At 45.9% G+C, this 24,236-nt stretch overlaps 1 protein-coding gene across 5 annotated transcripts in view; it reads left to right on the forward strand.

The window, feature by feature from the left end:
* Positions 1-24,066, forward strand: part of bcl9 (BCL9 transcription coactivator) — a 33,538-nt gene extending 9,472 nt beyond the window's left edge. For all 5 annotated transcript variants that reach the window (XM_058082625.2, XM_058082629.2, XM_058082626.2 and 2 more), the window contains 8 exons: positions 12,689-13,156; positions 16,118-16,431; positions 18,140-18,247; positions 18,342-18,528; positions 18,671-18,767; positions 18,842-21,017; positions 21,386-21,658; positions 21,848-24,066. In XM_058082625.2, coding sequence (XP_057938608.2) covers positions 12,876-13,156; positions 16,118-16,431; positions 18,140-18,247; positions 18,342-18,528; positions 18,671-18,767; positions 18,842-21,017; positions 21,386-21,658; positions 21,848-22,887 — 4,476 coding nt within the window. In that variant the 5' untranslated portion in view covers positions 12,689-12,875 and the 3' untranslated portion in view covers positions 22,888-24,066. The remainder of the gene's footprint in view (positions 1-12,688; positions 13,157-16,117; positions 16,432-18,139; positions 18,248-18,341; positions 18,529-18,670; positions 18,768-18,841; positions 21,018-21,385; positions 21,659-21,847) is intronic.
* Positions 24,067-24,236: the final 170 nt, after the last annotated feature.

Below are 24,236 nucleotides of genomic sequence, written 5' to 3' on the forward strand. Positions count from 1 at the left end.
TATTATCATTAATAACTGGCAGGAGCTTGAGCAAGTGCACCCTGGGCTTTGACTATGTGGAGCGCTTCCACGGTATTTCCATTATGCAACGTGAGCAACTGATAACTGGCAGGAGGAAGTTATTAATGCCCATGCTTGAGCTAGCGTACTTTGTGCTTTGACTTAATCTAAGCGTTTTCCACCGCGAAAAATGAAATGTTTCAAGTAGGGATCGATCGATATGTTTTTTTTTTCTGGCCGATGCCGATTTTTTTCCATCACCCTTAGCTGATGGCCGATTTTACTTGGGCCGATATTTGTGGCCGATACTGCTTTTCCTCCCTCAATTCATATGAAAAAATGACAATGATAACAAATATTATAGTCTCAAGTTTAAAGAAATATTTATTGAAATGTAAACATTGAACACAGGAGGATTCAGCTTTCTTAAACACATTTTTATTTTTATTTTATTTGGTCAAATATATGAAACATTACTGTGCATTTCTTACATCAATCAAAATATAACTTTCCATTATTTACATTTATATTCAACTATCTGATCACAAGCCCAAAAGATTTTGCAAGATATAATCATGTTCATGCCACAGTCTTGTTTTCCCCTCTTATTATTATCATTGTAATATTATTATTGTTATTATCTTTATCATTATTACCATTATTATTGTTATAATTATTACCATTATTAAAATCATCATTAATATAACCATATTTCAGGGAAAAAAAAGCATCTGATCCCGGTTATCCAGTGGCCTTTCTGACAAACTGAAGCTAAAATGTGCAGCGATTGGATGTGCACTGAAAACCCGACAGGACATTTCTTTTTAATGTTTTAGTCGGTGGTATTTTTAGCATGCGAGCCTACACACACACACAAAAATGGCCACCTATTCTGTCACATTAAGACATGTTTGGCAACCACGTGCTTGTGCCTATATTGTTGGCCCTTGTGGGCGCCTTGCTTGCTGTGTGAAAGGCACCTATCCGAGACCAGCCATTCATAAAGAACTGCAATTGATCGACTTTGTTGCTGACCATGACGGAAATATCTCCAGTTTACAGGAAACGCAGCATATAATTATCATATTCGGAGAAAGTAGCCAAAAGAGGCTTTGGGGATGTCACTCCAAGCAACTTTTAGGTTCTCCATGGACCCCTGTTGACTTTTTTAGAGCCCAGCGTGCTATTATATATCCCATGAGTAGTACAGTTTTTCACTTTTATGTGCCAGGTTTTCTTGGCGTTTCCGTTGTCATCTACTAGGAGTTGGGTTTTGTAAAATACTCCAAATGCTCCAATTCTACTCAGGGCAGTTTTTTACCTAAACTGCAACCAATTGGAAATTGGAAAATTAATTGGGAAAACAGGCGTCAGGAGAAAGGGAGAGGCTGTCGTTTTCAAAGGCCATTGTATTGTATTGAATACTTAAATAATGATTTGGAGTGCATGAGAAAGTTGAAAGGCAAAGGTCATTTATCAGCAAGCAACGCCGTCAGGAGCACCGATGAGTTCAACAGTACACCAAAGTGCACGTAGAGGTAGATAAAGCTGCTGGATGCCGACCAGCCGTGATACTTGACACGCAGGTCCTGCCATCTTGTGGAGTTAATAAAACTAAAACAGGCAGCCGCCTACAGCCACAGCTCTTAACGCCAACGTGGCGCTAATTATAGACGCCGGCCGACACTAGCTTTTGTAGTTTTGTAGACCGTGAACCCGGCGACTACAGGAGAATTGGTAGTTAATTGAATAGCGGTGTTAATTGTAGTATTTATTGTAAACAAATATCATCTTAAGCGGCAGTGAACTGTACTGCTAGGTGGAAAGAAGTATTCCCATGAGTGTGTGTGTGTGGGTTGGCGGGAGGGAGGTCTCGGGATCCGTGTCTGGACCAGATGGAACACACACCCAACAATCTGTATTGATGTTTCTACACTGTGATTGACAGCTATGCGACAGGCGGACTTGTCCACATTCCCAGGCGGTGGGGGGAGGGGGGGGGTCTTCTCAAGCTAAGCTGATGTCACACGGAAGGCTTCAATGGCTCCTGTGATCTTTGAGCATTTGGAGTTTATTTGGGTTTCTGTTGTTCAGTTCACCCGGTAGCGCTAACCCTGATTCCCCGCCCCCTTCTGCCGCTCAAAATGTACATAACGACGTGATGTGGACTGGGAGCTATGACAGGATTGACCATCAATACAGGCACAACCTTGTGCAGACGGACCCTGGTTTTTCATATTATTTCTGGTTTTTGATACTCGTCACTGCAGAGTTCATCAGACGACCTTCTGACATAATCATATTGATCCCTAAGTGGCGCTGTGACGTGGAATGGGATTTCTTGGCTACTGCATCTGTTTTTAAAGCGACATATTTCATTGCAATGCATTCTGGGTTCCTCCTGATACGGCACATGTAGAACTGAAAGAGAGGGCCGGGACCGGGAAGTTCGAACCAAGAAGTGGCAACGGTAAATGTAGAATATAATGGTGACAAATTACGTACTTTAACATCACTTTTACCTTAATTAAGACTTTGAATTATACTGGAGCCTATCCCAGCTGACTTCAGGCAAGAATTAAATGAACCGGTGTTCAGTCAATATATTTTCAGACATGCGTGCCATCTCTTAACTTGATTTAAATTTTCAGTTAATTTATCACTGTTAATACATAAAAATATACACAATCCTGCCCTATTATTGATCTTTTTTCCCAATGAAAATAGTTAAAAATGGGCATATTTCACTTTCATGGTGATTCATCATGATTAATTCATTTGAAAGTTGTGATTATATCTGATTAAAATTAGTAATCATTTGGCAGCCCTAGTTGGTATTTACTGAATTCTATTCATCAGAGCGTTGGCACTGGCAACTTCCTGCCGCGCCGTTGTGGGTTATTCTGCAATCGTGATCAATAAGAAACGCAGGTGACAGACGGCCATTGGAGCCGGGTGACAATGACTTTGGGTTTCGGTTTCCATGCTAATGGCAAGCTGCTTGCAGGGAAGTTTTGTGCAAAAAAAAAATACACAATACACTACCAACGTATAATGCAGAATATGAAGCAACAGCTATATAAGCTATAACAAACTGTTTTTTTTTTTTTAAACAAAAACTGTACAGCAAAGCACTCTGGGAATCAGGAAGTCCTCCTGGCGATGCTACATTATAAAGATCGTCTCTGCTAAAAAAAAGGCTTCAATAATAGGCTGTGCAGCACATTCACACTAGAACTGTGGCATTGGACTTACAAACTATTGCCACTGCCTTCATTCATATTCGTGTCTGCCTGCTCACCGCGAGCACTCGTGTAGCCCTGCTAACGGGCACAAAGAGGCTTAATAGCCGAGAAGACGCTCCATCTGTTCCGTGTTCATTTCATATAGAGCCAATGCGCACAGAGTGAACCCTCTTGTCATCCAGCCCTTGATATACGTATCCGTTATCGCGACGGGCCGAGCTTCAAATGTTGTTTCATTCTGTTGCTTCTAAACTACGACGACCAAAAAGGCAGCGCACCTTGAAGTCTAAAACTAGCATGTTTGATTTTTTATTCACGGTGTTAATTGGTCCGTAGAGTTCTGTGATTCATTGTTTTTGGCTGTATTGTGCACAAAAGTACACATTTAAAATAAGTAAAGCTAACTTTACTGCAAGCCACTGCAAGTAACACAATAAAGTAGTTTTATCTTTTTAATCATCACCTGGTATGATTGCACAAACACTTATTTTTTATAGGGAGAAGTTAAGTGTAGTTAATGGTACATGTCCAACCTGTCTAATTGACATTTTTATGTTGATTGGCAGATGCCGTGTCGGCAGCCTTTGTCTGCCTGTCTGCATTTGAAGCCATCCAAACATGTCTACTCTCTGCTCTAACAGTGCGCTACTTTGTGTCCTACCACATTTAACATGTGGCTAATGGCAGAGCAGAGATGCCGTGAAGTAGAGAGAGGTCCCACTCGGGAGGGAAAAGAGCACAAGTCCACAAACTTCTGTTGCGACTGTAAAGCAGCGGAGCAGTTTTCAGTGCCGCTCAGGCGTTATTGGGACAAATAAGTACTGACTCGCGGGTACTGTGGTATGGGCAGTTGTGTGTGTGTGTGTGTGTGTGCGTGCACGCATATATTCATCCGTGCTTGTATATTTGATTGGGCAGGTCTTAGGCAGTGTGTTTAAAATTCCTCGGGAATGACACACTCGTGCAAACTGGGGTAATTCCGGGACACAGTCTGGCTCAGATTCCCTCAAGAGTGTTGCATTTGGGGTTTTTTTATGGGAGAGGGGGTTGCACATGTGCTGCATTACGGAGTTGGGTTCGCGATTCTTGTGGCAGTTGCTTGGCAAACACCCCGCAACAGAGGACACATTGTGGGTGACGGGCAGGAAGCCTTCTTGTGCCGCTTACATGTTGGACAGCATCAGACTGTTAAATATGCCCTATTCTGCAAAAATGTCTTTTGAAATGTTATAACAGTAATACACGTGTGAGGAAAAATCTATAATCAAACACTCACTTGTTTGCTCCACTTTTGAGAGAAGACATGTTGCTGGCTTTATGACGTCATAAACAAAAACCTTTTTTATGGAAATGAATACCACATCCGACCCACTCCGAGCTAGGTGAGCCAGATGAGTCGGACAGCTTTGTTTTAAAAAAGAAAAAAAAAATCAGGTTTCGCTACAAATCTTAAAAAAATGTGCGTGATAAGTGTGTTTTGAACTTTAACCGAAAATATACATACTCCATACATAGCATGTTAGCACATGCTGTTATTGTGATGAATGGAATGGCCTTTATTGTCATTATATAAGATGTACAATGAGATTGGAGAGCTTCTCCTTGTAGTGCAATAGTCAAGTTAAAAAAGTATACAAAAGTAGAGTAAAAAAAGACAGTTTAACAAGATATATAATAATAATACATTTTATTTTCAAAATACTCAGACACTTTACAGAAGAATGGAGTTGAATAAAAGCAAGTAAACGGAGTAGAAGACACCAAAATACAACATTGATTCATTAATACACAGTTAAAATATGATAAAAAGCGGGGCGGGGCACAGCAGTCAGATATAAAAAGTTAGACATTAAAAACAGATACAAGATATATACAAGATATGCATATGCATAGAACTTGAAGGCCCAATTTTCCGTTAACTTCCACAAAGCATCGTCTCCGCATCGATGTCTTCCACGACTTTGTCCAGAAGATGCTGCATTGCGCCGCGGAGAGAACAGTTGGCAAGTCAACTGTTTGCATTGCATTTTAATGTACATAAATAAGCAACGATACAAGGGACCGCCGCCTCAAACGCTAATATTTGAGGTCTCATTGTGGTTTGATACATGGCGCAGAGTCAAAACGTTAGGGTCTCGTTTCATGAATTCGCGGTGGCAAGAGGGTAGAACGTTGCTGCACCGCTCAAGAGGTCCGCAGGGGGCTGGCTGTTGGGATTTCCCACAATGCTTAGCCACCGGGAGACACCCTTCCAGCATGAGTGAGGGAGGAATGTGGCCGGAGTGTGGGAGCAACTGTGGAGGGTGGGAGTAAGGGGGGGGGGGGCCTTCTCCTTACAAAATGGAGTAAGCGCTTGCCTTTTGATGAAGCGATGGTGCACACTCACGTGAACAGAGATAGCTATAAAATAACAAAGTGCTGAAAGGGGATGCGGCTTTGAACGGTACCTCAATCTGTGCGTTTGTTTATTAACGGCTACCTCCATCACGCCGTGTGGAAGGAGTGGAATTAGCTTCACTTGCTTCCACTCGGATTGGAGAGAAGTTTTGCTAGTATCAAATAGGTTTCTGTGGTTGTTCCAAGTGTGGAAGTGCTTCTTTGTCGGGTGTGAAGTAGTGGAATTACATCCAAGGAGAAGCCAGCCAGGGATGCGGAGACGGGAGTGCGCTGGGGCAGATGGGCTTAGATGCGCAGGGTGAAACGTGCGCGAGATGCATATCAGAGGCAACCAGAGCGCCCGATGCCGGCGTGGCCGCTGGAACGCTCCGACTGCTGTACTTGGGCTTTCGCCAGCAGATGCGTCGCTCGTGAGTCAGCTGTGCTTGTATCACTCACGTCTCAGACACAGACGCCCACCTGGGCACCGAGCGAAGAGAGCAATTGAGTAATAAACCCTCTGTGCTCCTACGGGGACGTCTGTGTCACACCCCCCGCTTGCCGGCCCCTCGTTTTTTTTATCACCACTTCCATTGTGGTGATGGACGCAGAGCAGCTTCTGTCACCATGATATGACAAAATGTGACATTACACACATGTCACCTCCGCAGGGATGGAGTGGCTTTGAGAGCCGACTTGTTAGGCATGACCATAGGGTGGAGTGGTGGGGGGGCAACATTTGAGAAGAAATGGTAGTGGTAATGATTTTTTTCTTTTTTTACTGTCTCACATGCAGCAAAACGACAAATGGTCACATTGACCAAAAAAAACGTAATAAAAAGACATCATTTGCATGCAAGACCAGCAGTTACCGATCTGAAGGAACTGGTCCAAACTATCTTTTTAATTCCTCGATTGGCATTAGAGACGTCCAGATTCCGATCTTGAAGATCTGCTTCGGATATCGGCTTCAAGACGATCCGATTCACGTTGGTAACAAAGGGCCACACACCAACGTGCTACGTGCGGAAATGCGCCTCAAAGCCGAGTTGCCACTATTGCCATTATATATATATATATATATATATATATATATATATATATATGAATTCATTCGCCAATTAACAGATGGTTAATTTTCCCCGTCTTTGATTCGAGGAAATCTAATAGGAAATCTAATCAAAGCCCCATCAAATAAAAGGAAATGAAAGATCCTACACAAACTCAGAAAATGACAGCCTTATCTCATATGATTTGACTGAGATATGTTAAATATGATTTATTTTTTTCAATGGTATATTTATATTATTTGACATCCACAGATCTTGGACGGGATCTTGTTGATGTGACATTACGGCATCTAACCTTGCATATGTCGGATAAGATTTGAAATCATATGAAAAATGTTATGGTAAAGTTCTTGGAAGAACACCAAGCTAAAGAAATTGAATATGTCAAACACTGAAGCACTGCAATGTTTTCATCCTGCATCCTCAAACGTAGCTTTGAGTTTTAGACCATGCACACAAAGTTTCTTTTGTGCATTTTCACGGAAGCGAGCACTTCCTCCTACTCCTGTCAGCATGTGTGATCTCCCGTAGATGTATGTCAAATGTTACGCCGCCGCCATCCCGGCTCTATCTTTAGCAACGCGGCATTCCTGACATTCTGCGTGTGCCACGTTTGAGTCATGATGGCCTTGTGCAGGGTGTGGCGTGCTGGGATGATGATGATGATGATGATGATGATGACGACGACGCTCTTCACCCAGTCACCTCAACGGATGAGCTCATAGATGCTGGGATGTTTTTGTTTCCTCAATCACAGATGAAAAAGGAGCGGTTCGATTGTTTGCCACAGAGCTAGTGTGGAAATTTCAAGAGGTTCAATTCCAAGTGCATTCTAAAGGATTGGAAATATGATCTATTTCTTTGAAGATTTATTGGTATTTATTCTATTGTAACGCTGATTTATCTTGCGTGAAGTCAACTAGTTTGGTCTTGCATTTTCCGATAGAAAATATGTTCTATTTTATGACACAGGCGAATGAAAAAGTCCTCTTCAAAGCTGTGCAGCGTGACCACCTCGACCACGCTTGCAGAGGGAAAATTTAGCTTGACTGCATTAGCTTGAGAACATACTAACCATTTGAGCGGCGTCAACAGCAGAGAGGAAGAAGTCGCAGGAATTTGATGATTTTCAAAATAAAACACAACGTGGCGGCACTGTAACCATGGTCCTTAGGGGACCTGAGTGGTGGGCAGACAGGAAATGCGTTCAGTTGAGTTGAGTTTTAGCTTGTTATGGATCAGTTCTGAACAGTATGAACAGAAACCCCTATTATTATTGTTATGACGGATCATTTAAACCTGCAATAAATACCTGTTCTGACGATCATGTCGAGTGGCTCAGTGAACGATTACTGACCCCTAGTGGCCGATGTCAAAATACTACATTCACAATTACAATGCTTCCTCTGCCTTGTATTTGATTTGTATTTTCGTTAATTAGTTAGTGAATTGAGACATTTTTATGCTTGAAAATGCTTAATTTAGGCCAATAATAAGTACAATTTGCTTAAATATGCTAAATTCAAGCACAAAATAATCATTTATTAATTTTTGAAAAACCACGATAAAGTGAAGGCACGATGTTTGAACCGCGAGGGACGATTGTACATACATTTTGGCAAATATTTTTCCAATAAAAATGCGATCTGTTTTGCAAATGAGAGTTTGTCTTATATTCAGGGTTGTCTTATATTGGCATCAATAAGGTAATTAATGCTGCTGTTATCCAGAAGTGCGTACTTGATGATCCCTTTTCATTTCCATATATTCCTGCAGAGGAGAATGTGTATGATACCGCCCTAAACAAATAAAGCTTGAAGGGGAAATCTTGAGACGGAGGCAGAACAGACGGAGAATAGGGGGCAGGGGCGGGTGGGTGGGTGGGTGCTAGAGAGCGTGGAAGGGAGCAATACTTCTTTGTGACTGAATTGCAAAGCCGGATTTGCATAAATAAGGCTGAAACCATCGACAGGCCGAGCCGGCGGCACGGCTGGAAATGAGGCGAGCCAGTTTGTTTTTGGATATTCGCTCCCACTTTTCTTGCCTCTCCTTTAAGACGTGTCAGAAAAATTCCAGCCAGCGTGATGAATTAAAAGCCAGTGGACCCGCTTTAATGCAAGGCCGAGGCCCCTCTTGATCCCACACCATTAACCCAAACCTCAGGTATAAATTGTATCATCTCCTCCTCCAAAGGGAGTTTGGTGACGTAGCAAAAGACGGGCGGATGCCTGCTTCCTGAGATTGCCGTGACATAAGCGTGTAATGAAATGTTCCCGTTTAGTCCCACTTGTATTGGAAAACCCTCGTTGATTGGAGGGCAGAAGCAGAAAAATCAACCTTCTGTTTCCCCATTAAAGGTCATGCATGAATCCTCAGGTGATCATTTTCAGTTTTTTTTAATACGGCGTGTCTGATCACCTCGATGCTGCTTCTGTACATGCTTGCTAGATCTAGATCTTTTTTATTGCAATCTACCAGTTGGTAGTTCACATGATGGTCTTTAAGTTTGGGTCTTATATATAATTTTGAATAAATAATAATAAGAATTTAGAGGCAGCACGGCGGTCGAGTCCACCAGTCCAGGGTGTACCCCGCCTCTCGCCCCAAGACAGTTGGGATAGGCTCCAGCCCCCCCCACCCGGGACCCTCGTGAGGAAAAGCGGTAGAAAATGAGTTTTTAGACATTGTTCCAACCATAACAACACTAACAATGCTATTTTGCTATTATTGCTATCTTAACCTTACATTTTGGGCCGCACGGCGGACTGAGTGGTTAGCGCACATGCCTCACAGCTAGGAGACCAGGGTTCGATTCCACCCTCGGCCATCTCTGTGTGGAGTTTGCATGTTCTCCCCGTGCATGCGTGGCTTTTCTCCGGGTACTCCGGTTTCCTCCCACATTCCAAAAACATGCTAGGTTAATTAGCCACTCCAAATTGTCCATAGGTATGAATGTGAGTGTGCATGGTTGTTTGTCTATATGTGGGATTGGCTGGCCACCAGCTCCGGGTGCAATATGGCGCCCTAAGACAGCTGGGATAGGCTCCAGCACCCCTGACCCTTGTGAGGATAAGCGGTAGAAAATGAATGAATAATGTCGAGTTTTGCTTGTGGGCAGGTAGAGGGGCTTATTTGGCATTGAGCAGTCTGATGGCCAGGGGGAAGTCGCTGTCCCTAAACCTGGTTGTTCTACAGCAGATGCTGCAGAGCCTTCTCCCCGACGCCAGGCGAGAGTCCATGCTGGGGGGTGTGGGGTCAGAGTAGATCCGATGTGCTCTTGATACTAGGTACTAGTTTGCTGTAGGATTCCTAATGCAATGTAAACGGTTAGAGGAAGCAACATTTTTGCTGTAAATGGAGAAAAAAAAGTTTGTTGTAAAATTTGTCAATGGAGTGATGCTCCCGGGCTGCCAAAGTTAGAGCATCAACGTGTCTTCATCCTCTCCACTGTACTGTCAGTAGTGACGTTTTCCTTCATTGGACTTGTCACTCGGTTGCTTTCACATGTCGACATGCACGTATTTCCTAACAAGAATCAGTAGACTTGAGTTACCGTTTGATTCTGTTAGAGTTGGCTTAGTGTATTAGAATGTTTGGCTCAGAGCCTCACAGTTGTCTTTCTGCTCCACTTTTTTCATTCTTAAGCGTTCAAATAATTATTGAAATGGAATTGTTAGTGTTTTACATCATGTAAAGTTAGCATTAAAAACAATCTGCAGCCAGTGTTCACAAAATGTTATTTTGTAATGTTGATATCTGACATCTGTAATGGCGACATGTTTCTCCAAACAAGGTCACTGATGTTAGAACCAGTCGTGAGAGTATGGATCCATCACAAGTGACTGTTTCTCATTCAGTTATTTGTCAGAGGAATCCAATCTGCTTCATTACCCCTTCCTCCGTTTAAATATTTTAATTACTAGACACCATAGAGGGTGAAATATTGAAATTGCATTCAGTTTTTCTTTGAAGAAAAAGATGAACCGCTCTGCTATTTAATTACTGCCTCATTAAAAGCCCCTAAATTGCATCTTCCCACATTCTGTTCTGGACCGGAATCAATGCACATTGATAATGGAACGGGGTTGAGGAAGTTAAAGTCATTTTTTTTTTACACATGGCATCAAAACTACTAAATTACACCAAAAACTAAATGAGTCCAAACCACTAAATCTATAGAGCAAAAAAAGATTAGTACATACGAATGTAGGCTACACCAGTCTATTAGCGATGTGTGTTCACATAACATGAGTTATTTAGCAAACAGAAACATGTTTTTTGGAGTGGCCAATTAACCGAGGTTGTAGTAAAATAAATTAAATCGCACGGCAGTTGAGTGGTTAGCACGCAGACCTCACAGCTAGGAGACCAGGGTTCAATTCCACCAATTGCATGTTCTCCCCGTGCATGCGTGGCTTTTCTCCGGGTACTCCGGTTTCCTCCCACATTCCAAAAACATGCTAGGTTAATTGGCCACTCCAAATTGTCCATAGGTATGAACGTGAGTGTGAATGGTTGTTTGTCTATATGTGCCCTGGGATTGGCTGGCCACCAGTCCACGGTGTACCCCACCTCTCGGCCCAAGACAGCTGGGATAGGCTCCAGCACCCCGTGACCTCTCGTGAGGATAAGCGGTAGAGTGTCAGAATTAAACCTCATAATTTCTTCGTCACACACTTTGTCAGCCTCTCTCTTTGGCCGTCACTTTCTTCTCAAGGCTCCTTAGCTTGAGCTGTGGTCTTCATCATGCAGTAGTCGTAGACTTTGGAAACCAGGTTTGAGATAGTAGATGGTAGTTACGTATTTCACTCGGAAGGCAAGGCGTTCCCAAACGATGATTGGCTTTCGAGGCCTAGCTTCTCCTTGCTGCCGTTGCGAGCCAAAGGCTGGGCTGCGCTCCATTCATTTACGGCGTAGACGCTATCGCCGGGCCCTTGGACTTGTCCTTGGCTTAACACGTACGGCGTGGGAAAGCCCACGTACTGTTCCACCCCTCGTTGTACCACACTGTGCAATGTGTATTGAGCACAAAGAGGAACGTTTAGTCACTCCAGCAGTCCCCTCCCTTCCTTATTGCAAGGTTTGTCCAAACTGTGTAAATGAGACACATAAGGCTCCTCTGTTCTTGCACTCAAGAAGCCTCCTTATGCTCACGTGCCTTTGCGATATGTTCAGCATAAAGTAAATCACTTTTCCTTTAGACTGTTGAGAGATTAGTGTTGCCCCCCCCCCCCATCCCTCATTCCCGGTGACAACCCTCATACTACCCACCCCCCTAGCCAAAACTCTCCCGAACACTCTCCAACACAGTCCACCTCCTTCCTCCCCAGGAGGACTTTGGAGCCAGTTCCAAAGTTACAATGTGGCGTGTTTGGAAGAGCTCCTAAATATTTTTGGGATGACAAAGCAATTTCACCGACTGGGTCGCTTTCTCATGCAATCCTCCCGCTCACTCACCAGCACAAAATGGTCTGCTCGTGCACCTCACGGTCTCGGCTCAAAGGCACTAAAGCACCCGTCCACACGGGAACGCTGTTGCTGAGTGGACGGGAGGCTGAAACCATAAAATACTTTTGTCATACTGAGTCATGTTACAGTTGAAAGGTCAAATGGATTTGAGGGGTGATGCGTTGTCTATTAGGGCGTCCTCACACCCAAAAAAAATACAAAAAAACTTAAACTATATTAGGAAAGCAGGAAGTGAACAAATGTAACCGTTAGTGATTGTAAAAGTACCAGATGGAGGGGTAGGATTTAATAAGCTTTGCTTCTTCCTACTCCTTTTGGACATGTGGAACTGGGAACTGATTATGGGATGCACTCAATTGGAATCTGATGCATGTTCAAATGAAATAAAACCATTACCATAATGTTGGTGGAATTCTGAATTGTGCAACTTTAGGGGTCTTCAGATGCTTCCTGTATATGTTTAGTTTTGCTGTAGACTGCCTTTCCATTTTTGTTAATGGTCTCCTTTTCTCTCTCTCTCTCTCACAGTGTGCCCAAGGGCCATTGAAAGCCCCCTTGAGGAGTTTCATAAATACACAGTGAACGAGAAAAGACTCCTGGACTATTGTTATTGTTTTTACACATTTTCTCCCACACACATATACACACACACACACACAAACACACACACAGGGGCGCGCAGACACACTCCACACAGACAAGGACTTAAGAGAGAATGTTGGAGGTCCAAGAGGAGAGGCCAGCGGCGGCAGGTACAGCAGCGACACATTTCAGCAAGAAGGAGCGCGGCAAGAAAGAGCGAGAGGACGCCAAGGACGGACGGGGAAACCTCACTAACCTCGGGAATCCCGGCTCCAGGAACGTGCGTGCCAAGGCGCCGCTGACACACGCAGGCAGTCCTCATCAGCTCATCACTTCGCCTTGTTCTGTCGTACTGGTAACCCCATCAATGCACTCCAATAGGCTAAAGAACTCCCCATCCACCAACACACAAAGGTGAGTGCAGCATGGCGGCCGTTCCAAAATCACGTCTAGCAGAGCGTGTATTTAACCGTTAAGCAAAGCCAGCACGGCAAAGTCGTACTCTTGTCATGGATGGGGTACATACGTATGTTTTTCCATTTTGCATTGCTTGTCATGCCGCATTAGAAAAGGGCCTTCCCCGCACTGTTGCCCAAAAATTGTCCACGTCATGGCGGGTTGCCTCATGAACAAAGTACAGTTCAAGGCCACATTCTACAACATTCATTCAATTATATTTTTTGCTGATAACCATGTAACTGATGAGGGGGGCGTGTCTCCATGCGGCTCTGAGCGGGACACAGTAGCATGGTCGGAGATTAGGCATGTTGACCAAGATGAGAAGAATCCAGTTACTATGTACTCAACTTGATATTTATGGTATACAATATTTTTTTAAAAGAAACCACTCGACTGCTCGTTTTTAGGATTTTTGGCTTTTGATGTCGTAGTTTCATTTTGTCTGCGTATGATATGACATAATCTTGCATTGACGATTTTTCTACGCAAAATTAGCGTGCGGTCCCGGCTTGCTTTTTCACACTTGATTCCAGACTTGACCGTAATAAATAAATATGTTTTTTAACATTTATTAGAGCCCTCTGGACATGAAATGACACCCCTATGAGTCACCTTTATATTTGTATTAGTCAATATAGTAGATATAATCAGAGAAAATAGTAATGGTAATGGTTTAATTTCATTTGAACATGCATCAGATTCCAATTGAATGCATCCCATAATCAGTTCCCAGTTCCACATGTCCAAAAGGAGTAGGAAGAAGCAAAGCTTATTAAATCCTACCCCTCCATCTTGTACTTTTACAACCACTAACTGTTACATTTGTTCACTTCCTGCTTTCCTAATATAGTTTTTTTCTTTTTTTTTATGTTTTTGATTTTTTTTAATTTGTGTTTTTTTTTTGTCACGTACCAAAGTACTCGGTGATATGAGCATCCAATGCCATAATGGGTACCATAGTAAGTGTCAATATAGTGATATATGTAGCACATCATGACTGGTTCAAGGTCCTTACTCAATCCATTCCATAGTTTGATTCCACATACTGGAATCCAGTATGATTCCAGACTGCATACCGTAATAAATAAACATGGTTTTTAACATTTATTAGAGCCCTCTGGACATGAAATAACATCCCTATAGTCACCTTTACATTTGTATTAGCCAATATAGTAGATACAATCAGAGAAAATAAGACACGTTAGCTATCAGGCAACCTAAAAAAAAAAAGCATGTTTTGAGGTCAGTTGTGAGATGTACGTTTGTCACCGAGACTTCAGGTGGCCGTGATATTTTCCTCAGCATATGGGTGTACCTGAGACTGTGTGAAAATGGTAATGGAATGGAGTTCCTGTCCGTGCAGCCTCAACCAAAGGGCCTCCTTGTGTGATCCGGAGATGTCCTGAGTTCAGAGAGTGCATTGTCTTTGGAGCGTTTCCCTGCTAACTCATGCTTCAGTCACTGGAAACAGCTGGATGGACTGCCAGAAAACTCTCCCTGGCCTTCCCTTCCCTGCCTTTCCCTTCCCTCCTTCTTCTACTAGCAAGCCCAATGTGTTTGTACGTATCGTGAGCTGGGCTGCGGTTGTGCTTTTTGGACTTGTTGGCATTCGCTCCACGCTGCTTGTACAAGTGTGTACGAGGGCGAGTGGGAGGGAGGGATTAGGGTGTGGAAAGAAAGTTCCCTGAAAGTTGGATTCATCTGCTCAACGAGACTGAGCTGCTTTCATAGCACTCTAGTAAACGGCAGCAGTCATGTCTATATACTGTAAGTCATGTTTGGAATATTTGGAAGTTGAAACGTGTGTGTATTATTCACGCTGTAAATGATGCTGTCTTGTTGACTCGCATCCGTTCATCCTTTAACCTTGTGTTGGCTTCCACGGATAAGGTAGAACATTAGGCTTTCTTGTGGGTGGTAGGGTTCAGTTCCAGTGTCAAACTACCTCCTCAAACATCTTGCTATTTAACAAAGCTGACCTCTGTTCATAGTAAAAAAACAAAACTGTGTTGGTTGAATTTTGAATTGTATGCCTGGGTTCCCAAAGTTGGCTACACATGGGGGGGTACGCAAATTATGCAGTGCGCTTGAACGTGTCATATGACGGCGCCTGCACAACGCAGTGCAGAAGAAGATGGAGGATGAAGTTGTTCATTGTTCTGTGTGTAATTAAACTTATTAAAGACTTTATTAAACCACAAGGGAAATTGCTTGGTTACAGTAGCTCAATTGCAGAAGAAATAAATAAATTAAGTCATTAATTAACCCTTAGATGCACGAGTGACCGGACCCTACACTCTTCCATAAGTGGGTCAAAAAATGACCCATACTAGAATCAATGCCTTTTTATGCCAATTTTGGCATTTTGGTTAGGAATAATCACTTGTATGATATTTAGTATTATATTTAGGTTCATTTATTCCTGACAGCCAAAGGTGATAAGAATCAAAGGTTCCTGTTGGATTCCATACAAAATGCATGCGGGTCATTTTTGACCCACTTATGGAAGGTTGGGGTAGTAACACAAAAACAAAAATTTCTTAAAATGTATAAAAGGTACATTAAAAATGTGAATGGCATGATACCCAAAACATTTTTTTGAGGAATACCTGGAATATGAAATGCTAAAAAAATTTCATTACAAAGATATTTCAAGAAAACAACCTGACCGGGTCATTTTGTGACCGTGTTGGTGTCAATTTCGCCATCAAACATGGCGCGTTCCATCTCAACGTTGTCGGAGTATGTCGTTGTTAGGTAGTCGGTTGTTTGCTGTAATTACTGGGTCTGGATCCAATTAACCATGATTATTGTACATATAAAATAAGAATGATAGTGTGGGTTGAATTCTCACTACGTATAACTTCAAGTATAAAAAAATGCTAACTGTCCTTCCCCTCCCTTTTGTTTTTTCAGCCCTAAACCTAAGACGGAGGTCATGGTACGCTCACCTCCTGTCATGTCCCCCTCCACCGCCTCCCAGATGGACTCTAAAATGCCCAATCAGGGCAAGCCGGGGAGCGCCGGCAGCCAATCGCAGCCCTCGCCATGCGATGCCAAGACCCTGGGTGCCAAAGGAGCACAGAGCGTGTCAGGGGGCATCGGGCTGAAGAACGGCCAGAGCATGACCTCCGGCCCCAGCTCCAAAGTCAAAGTGAAAAGGGAAAGAAGCACATCCGTGGAGTCGTTCGAGCAGGCCGAGAGCGGGACGCCCACCAGCGAGGAAAAAGGTAGAGTACGATTCAGCGGCGTGATTCATGTGCAGCAGGTTTCAGGGGCCGGTGCTACTCCAAGACCTTGTAAAGATTTGCTGTCACAAGCTATGATTTTATAGGTAAATGACGCCGTTTGTCTTTGTAATGAAGGCTTTAACTGCTCCCTGCTGAAGGAACTGAACAAAATGCTTGGATGCTATTTTGCCTGCGGTTTATGTTAGTCTTCAGTTCCTATAGATGCTCTTTCTTTTTCAGGATGGGAGAATAATTACATTTTGTCAACCGTTGGGATTGATTGTTAAACAATCTTGATGCAACTGAGGCGACATGTTGATGTCGTCGCAACTAGTTTGTTGTCTAAAGAAGTAGAACATGAGGTCAGGTGTGGTTGTGGGCAGGTCGGGTTTTTGTGTGTCCATAGAACATGGATCTCAAGCCACGTATACATGGACCCAAATATTCCGATTCCATTCAGGTTATTTGCTCAAACGGAAACAATGGAACCTTTGTATACACCTCATTCCCAAAGAAAAGTGCCAATCCCAATGAACATATAATGGGATTCCCAGGGGTGGAATATTCCTTTCCCCAATCCGATTGAGGTATCTTGTACCCGCTCAAACGGAAAGTTGTCAGACTGCGTTCTTCTTCTTCTTCTGTTGTTTATTGGCGGTTGGCAAGCAGCTTTGGTGTGCATTAGCGCCATCTGTGGAACAGAATCTAAACCCTTCTATACGCCATTCACAAGTCCACTTTTATTCCAAAAGAAAATACATATCTATATAAAACATGTGCCCAGCTTCATTATCAAATATTAGCAAGATTGAACTTTATCTTTTCCTGTTCCCGGGTGCGTTCTTTCAGCCAATGCTGAGATATGACGTAACACGCAGCTCCAGACGTTCTTCACTTTTAAAAATGGAGGCCAGCAATCGGCACTGGACTGCTAAGCAAACTTTGTTTTGGATCCAAACTAATTCCAAGACTGGACGAAGGAAAAACCGGCAAAATGGAGTTATTCCAACAAGTGGAAGAAAAACTCCAGGAAGTCGGTATCACGTGATGTGGGTGTTTACGCTTTACTGGGCATGCCCCATTGACTATTCTGGTTGATTATAGCGATTGGAATATTCCTTTCCAAGGATACCATTGCTTTTGGAAAGGAAACAGAAAAAATCCTCATGTAAACGTGGCTACAGTTTCATATTTTTCACAACAAAAATTTGGCCATATATGTTCCATTGTAAGATAAATATAAAAATAATAAATAATAATAAATAAATAATACTAAATAAAAATATTTAAAAAAATTAAATTAATAATAATAATACATTTTATTTGAATAGCGCTTTTCAAAGCAAAATATAAAAATATAAAAAATAATAAAAAGTAAAATATACGTTAAAGTACAAAAATTCATTGGTTAATACACAGTTAAAACATGAGTAAAAGCAGGGCGGGGCACAGCAGTCAGGTATATAAAGTTAGACATTAAAAACAGATTTAAACAGGTGGCTTTTTAGTTGTTTTTTGAAACTGGGAAGGTCAAATTTAAAAAAAATATAATAATAATCACAAAAATAAATGTCATTTTGTTTTGTGTTACCAATTCTAAAATGTCGTGGATGACACACAATTAAACATGTCATTCATAAGTGTCTGCTTCACAGTCATGTCCGTGTCTTTGCCCAGTGTAAGACCACTATTGGTTTTGTTGACGCAGACAGCAGCAGGGTCAAGAGGATGTGCGTGGCGGAGAGGAGGCAGCCTTACAGCGGAGCAGACTGGTGCTCCGGGGGAGAAAGTGACGAAGACGACAAAGGATTCTTCAGTAAGAGTCTTTTTTTTTTTTTTAAATACACGCTAATGACACGCCACCCAAACTCCACGTCCTAAATCCCACACGCCCGTCCTCTTCCCCGCAGACTGCAACTCCAGTGACGTGAAGCCCCCGGACTCTGTCAGCCATTCTACCTCCAACGCCGGGCTCAGCCGCTCCTCCACGCCCTCCCACAATTTACTGGGAGGCCAGGGCTCCGCGGCAGAACCTGCTAGCGGGCAGAAACCTGGCTCAAAAGTCGTCTACGTCTTCACCACGGAAATGGCTAACAAGTAAGGACGCACATCAAGGATGTACATCTGCTCTTAGCGTTGGCAGCTAAGAACGTACCGATGACTGAAAACAAGGAAGTGATAAACGTACGCGTGTCAAGTTTGCTGATTTCTGCTCGTCTTCCTGTCTTCCTGTCTTCAGGGCAGCCGATGCCGTTCTCACAGGCCATACGGAAAACATCATTGCCTTCCACATGAAAAACATCTCCAACAGCAAAGATAAAGCTCACCTCCTTTTGGTAAGAAACTCATCCGTGTTTCAAACCTTGGTCTTTCTTGTTTTGTTCTAACCGTGTTTGTGTTTGATTTCAAGAACAACGCAGCAAACGCCCTTCGAAATGACTCAAAGTCTTCCCAGCAACAGCCGTCCCACGGCCAAGATCCGAGCCACCAGCCCGGATCCAAGCCGTCCTTAGCGGGCATGGCGGACCCGGCCCCACCCCAGTCTGCCAACCAGGGAAGCCAACCTGGTGTTCTGTCCCAGGATGGGTCGTCCGCTGCGGGCATTGAATCCAAAAATCTTCCCGGGAGTAGCCCCAGCAGCAACACGGCCCCGATGGACCAGACGCCCATCAACCAAGCCGAGGCAGGCCTCAACGCTCCCACTTCGGGGGAAGGAGTGCAGGGCGGGGGCCCTCCTGGGCCCGGTCTAACGCCGCAGCAGCAGCAGCAACAGTTGGCCCAGGAACTCTTGAACATGGAGGCCAACACAGAAGGTCTTTCCCAGGAACAGTTGGAGCACCGCCAGCGCTCGCTACAGACGTTACGGGATATCCAGCGCATGCTTTTCCCAGATGACCGCGACGCCCCGCCCCCTGGGCCTGCACAGCCCCATGGGGGGCCCCACGATGGAGGCCCTGATGGTGCACCCCGGAGATCCGAGCCAGGCCCTTTACAGGCCATGATGGCGCAGTCTCAAAGCCTTGGACCACCAGGGGGGCCGGGGGGACCTCGCCCACAAGGTCCACCCTTTGGTCCACCGCATGGACCCAGAGACATGCCCCCGTTTCCACAAGATGAAATGGGCCCCCATATGGGGGGCCCGGGAGGCTGTGGAGATGGCGATCAAATGACCCCGGAACAGGTGGCCTGGTTGAAGCTCCAGCAGGAGTTTTATGAGGAGAAAAGGAAGAAACAGGAAATGCAGCACCGGCCACTTCCTCCAGACATGATGATGCACCCCCACGGCCCACGCGGCATGATGAGAGGGCCCCCGCCGCCCTATCAGATGGGCCCAGGAGAAATGTGGGGCGGACCAAGCGGGCCGCAAGATCCTTACCCGGAACGCATGGGCATGGGTCCCGGCCCCGGCCCGAGAGGCATGCCCCCACACATGCAGAGGATGCCTGGTTTCTCGGGTATGATTAATCCCGAGATGGAGGGACCTCCACGGCCTGGGATGGGATGGCCTGACGACATGCCGCCTCGCATGGGAGATGCACGAGGATTTCCCGGAGGTCCCGGGGCCATGTTTTCTGGTCCAGGCGGTCGAGGCGAGCGCTTCCCAAATCCTCAGTCGGTCCAAGAAGCAATGTTCCACCAAGGCATGGGAGGGGACAAGGGGCTGCCCCCCGGCATGATGATGGACATGCAAAGAATGATGAGCCACCAAAGAGGTGGCATGGAACCCGGCAATGGCATGGGAATGTTTCCCAGAATGCCCGGCGACGGTCCCATGAGCCCGTCGTCAAGGCTCCAGGGAATGGGGGCTCGAGAAATGGGTCCCGAGTTTGGCATGGGACCGGGTCCCGGGCCGGGCCCTCACATGCATCCTTCCAAACTACGAGAGCCGCCGATGAACATGAGTCCAGACGAGATGATGAGGATGAGAGGAGGACCCCCGATGGAAAACATGGCTGCACAAGGAAGGTCGATGCAAGGCCCACCCTTCCCCGAGCAGCCGCAGCCTGGAGACTTTCCTCTTGGACCTGGCCGGCCTTTCCCAGGGGGTCCTGGAGGAATGAGGGGCCCACATGGAGAACCACCATTTGGCCCAGAACACAGATCCACGCCAACGGGAGGCAATGGTCGTATGAACCACCTGCCCCCTAATGCCGGGCCTCCGCAGGGCCAAAGAGGGCGGAAGCCAGCTGATCTGAATGTCCAGGCGGGAGGGGGAAACTCCCCCAGCGTCAACCCACTCAAGTCCCCCCCGCTGAGGCAGGTGCAGTCCCCCATGATGGGCTCGCCGTCCGGAAACCTCAAATCACCTCAAACGCCGTCCCAGCTGGCCGGAATGCTCACGGGCCCCACGGGCCCCGCCGCTCCTCCGGCGCCTCCGTCGTCGGCACCGATGAAGTCGCCGCACTCCATGATGGGATCGGCCGGCGCCTCTCCTGTTCACATGAGGTCTCCTTCTCTTCCCAACCCCTCACCGGGGTGGGCGTCCTCCCCCAAGCCGCCCATGCAGAGTCCAGGCGTGCCGCCGCAAGGCGGCAAACCACCGCTCAGTATCACCTCGCCGAACATGATGGGGAACATGGAGCAAGGTACAGCACACGCCGTTTGGTCGATAATTCCTGGTTGTATTCCGCTGTGGGGAATCTGCTTTGATTCAAGACAGCTGGGATAGGCTCCAGCACCCCCCACGACCCTCGTGAGGATAAGCGGTAGAAAATGAATGAATGAATGCATGAACACGGTATGCATAGATAGTATGCAAGATGATCTATTTCCATGTATATTTAAGACACCATGGCCTGTAGTCCGTTGTCTCCACCTTGTGGTCATACAGAGTACTCCACCTCACATTGACATCATTGGCAGCATCATAGCAGTGCTCTTGCCAATTGTTAAAACCATAAAGTATTGGGACGTGTAAACATTGAAGTCATTGTACATTACTTCCTTCCTCCAGGTGGTAATGGCCCCGCCTCAGCCCCCCCTTCCTCGGGCGCCGCCTCGGGCTCCATGTCCCTGCCGGGCAACGTGCCATCGGGCAGCCCTTACACCATCCCCCCTGAGCCGACGCTGTCCCAGAACCCGCTGTCCATCATGATGTCTCGCATGTCCAAGTTCGCCATGCCCAGCTCCACGCCGCTTTACCACGACGCCATCAAGACCGTCGCCAGCTCCGACGACGATTCGCCCCCGGCTCGCTCCCCGAATCTGCCGTCGGTCAACAACAACGGTAACGTTGTTTGTCTTTGGAAGACATGCTAGCATACGTGTGCTACAGATATTCTCGATGCGCTCGTCCGTAGCGTAAAGGCGTGTACCAAATCTAGGGTTGCAGTGGGTGTACAGCAGCTAGCCATGAAGAGTTAGCAAAGCTAACGCTACAAATTTGCACAGCTAATTGTTTTCTTTTGTCCACAAGGTATGCCAATGAACCACCAAGGAAACCCACGCATGATGGGACCCGGCAACGCTGGACCCATGCCGGCCCTCAGCCCTCTTGGTATGAACCCGATGGGGTCCCAGCCTCTATCGCACGGCATGCCCCCACAAATGCCTTCCCCTAACGCACCCAACATGGGCCCCGGTATGATGCCGCACGGCATGATGATCCCGCCAAACCCGCAAGACCCCGGCATGGCAAACCCTCAAATGATGCCACAGGGACGTCTCGGGTATCCCCACCGGAACCAAGGCTACCCGCTCACCCAGTCCCCGTCCCAGCAGGGCCCCTTCTCTCCGCACAACGGCCCCGGTCCGCAAGGTTTTCCTGGCCACCCCATGGGTTTCCAGGGAGAAGGAGGCCCCATGGGAGGGAGGATGGGCGCTATGCCCCACGGAGGAGGGGCGGACGGGGGCATGTGTAAGCCGAACACCCCCGGAGGACCAGAGTTCAACAACATGCAAGGTGGATTCAGCGAGGCGGATCTTCACGAGGTGATGCGGCCAGGAGCGTCCGGCATTCCCGAGTTCGACCTGTCCAGGATTATCCCGTCAGAAAAACCCAGCCAGACTCTGTCCTACTTCCCTCGCGGCGGCGGAGACAATCCCGCAGGCAAAGCGCCGCACCCGTCTGGCTTCCCCATGCAGGCCATGATGGGCGACGGTCCGCCGAGAATGGGAATGCCCATGCAGGGCATGGGGGGAATGCCCGGGGGACCCGGTGGGGGAATGGGGCCCCAAGACATGCCGATTGGCAACCCCGGCCACAACTCCATGCGCCCGCCCGGATTCATGGGCCAAGGCATGATGGGCCACCAACCCCGAATGATGTCCCCCGGGGGCCCGGGTGGGATGATGCAGGGGAGACAAATGGCCCACCCTGGACCCGGGGGCTCCCCTAACATGATGATGTCACTGCAGGGCATGGGCGGCCCCCCGCAGCAGACAATGATGATGGGGGGTCAGATGAGGCCACGTGACATGGACATGGGCTTCAGTCCGGGTCCTGGAATGTTCTAACGCGGGGAACGTTGTACGGTGAATGTTCTCCGGCCGTGCGTCCGTGGACCCAAAGGAAGGAAGTATTATCCACAAAAATGGACAGAGTGGACATTTTTTGCCACATTTGGACTCCTGAACTTCAGAATGTATGGAATTGTCGTGCAAAAAAAAAACTGTTCTCGTGGGCTTTTTTCTTGTTGTTTTGGACTCTAAAGAGGACAACCAAGAGTGGAGCTCAGCGTGGAGTACTACAGTATACTTTTCCCAAAATACCATCACGGTATGGAACAGGATGGAGACCAACGATGGCTTTGCGACACAACTCCATCCATTGTTTTTTTTGACTGTTTCTGTACAGTATATACGTGTGTGTGTGTGTGTGTGTGTGTGTGTGAGAGAGAGAGAGAGTGTGTGTGCGTTTCTGTATGTATAGGCATTCTATCAGTGACCTCTCGACCTCCTCCTTACCCGACTTTATTTGGGGCGGGGGGAGGAAGCGCCCCCCCTTAAAAAAAAATACTGTACTGTTTTCCATTGGTGGGCTATTGGAATATTAGTCTATTTTAATTTCCTTTGTAACTCCAGTGTATAACAAACCAAACTATGACCTCATTAAGATAATAGTATTATTAAAGAAAGGAAAAAAAAAAGCACAAACACGGACTGTCTGCTGAAAGCGTCTTCTTTCTCTATTTTTCCCACATGAAGTGTGTGTGACGGGAGGGGGGATTCTGAGGGCCTTTGCAGCGTAGTACTCCAAAACCATCCAGGACTTCTTTAGCCAGCGTGAATACTATTGCTAATACCCAGATGTGCTATATGTGTCTTCTTGTATCTGTTTTTTTTTTTTCTCTTGTTGACTCTGGGTGAATCATTCCCACAGCAATAACCCCCCCTCTCCAAAAAAGGTCATCAGAATGGAGCGGCTTAACGCCGCAGCAAGTATGCCATAGAACTAGTGAGCTATATAGTTAAACTAGTTAGCTATATAGTTAAACTAGTTAGCTATATAGTTAAAGGTGGCCAGAGTGAGACACCAATGTAAACACGCACTGCTTTTACCATCCAGTTGACTTCCTCTTCTCTTTTTCTCTGTTGTATAAGCTTGTCATTGTGTTTCTCCGTTGGCTTTGGTGCAAATAGTCTACCAGGGCTGTGGTGATGGACTACAAATAAAAGATATTGTTTTGGTATATACATGTCGTCCGTGCTGTGTGTTCATGTACAGTATGTGTGACTGTATGTGTACGTGTTGTCATTTTTCGCAGTTTTCAAAAATCAACCACAAATTAAGGATTTCCATACGCCGAAATAGCTAACAATGGCTAATCACCTAGCCGATCACTCGCCACTAGCAAGTATTGCTG

The sequence above is a fragment of the Doryrhamphus excisus genome, linkage group LG12, assembly GCF_037039965.1.
Source record: "Doryrhamphus excisus strain RoL-2023G ecotype Guam linkage group LG12, RoL_Dexc_Guam_v1.1, whole genome shotgun sequence".
Lineage (NCBI taxonomy): Eukaryota > Metazoa > Chordata > Actinopteri > Syngnathiformes > Syngnathidae > Doryrhamphus > Doryrhamphus excisus.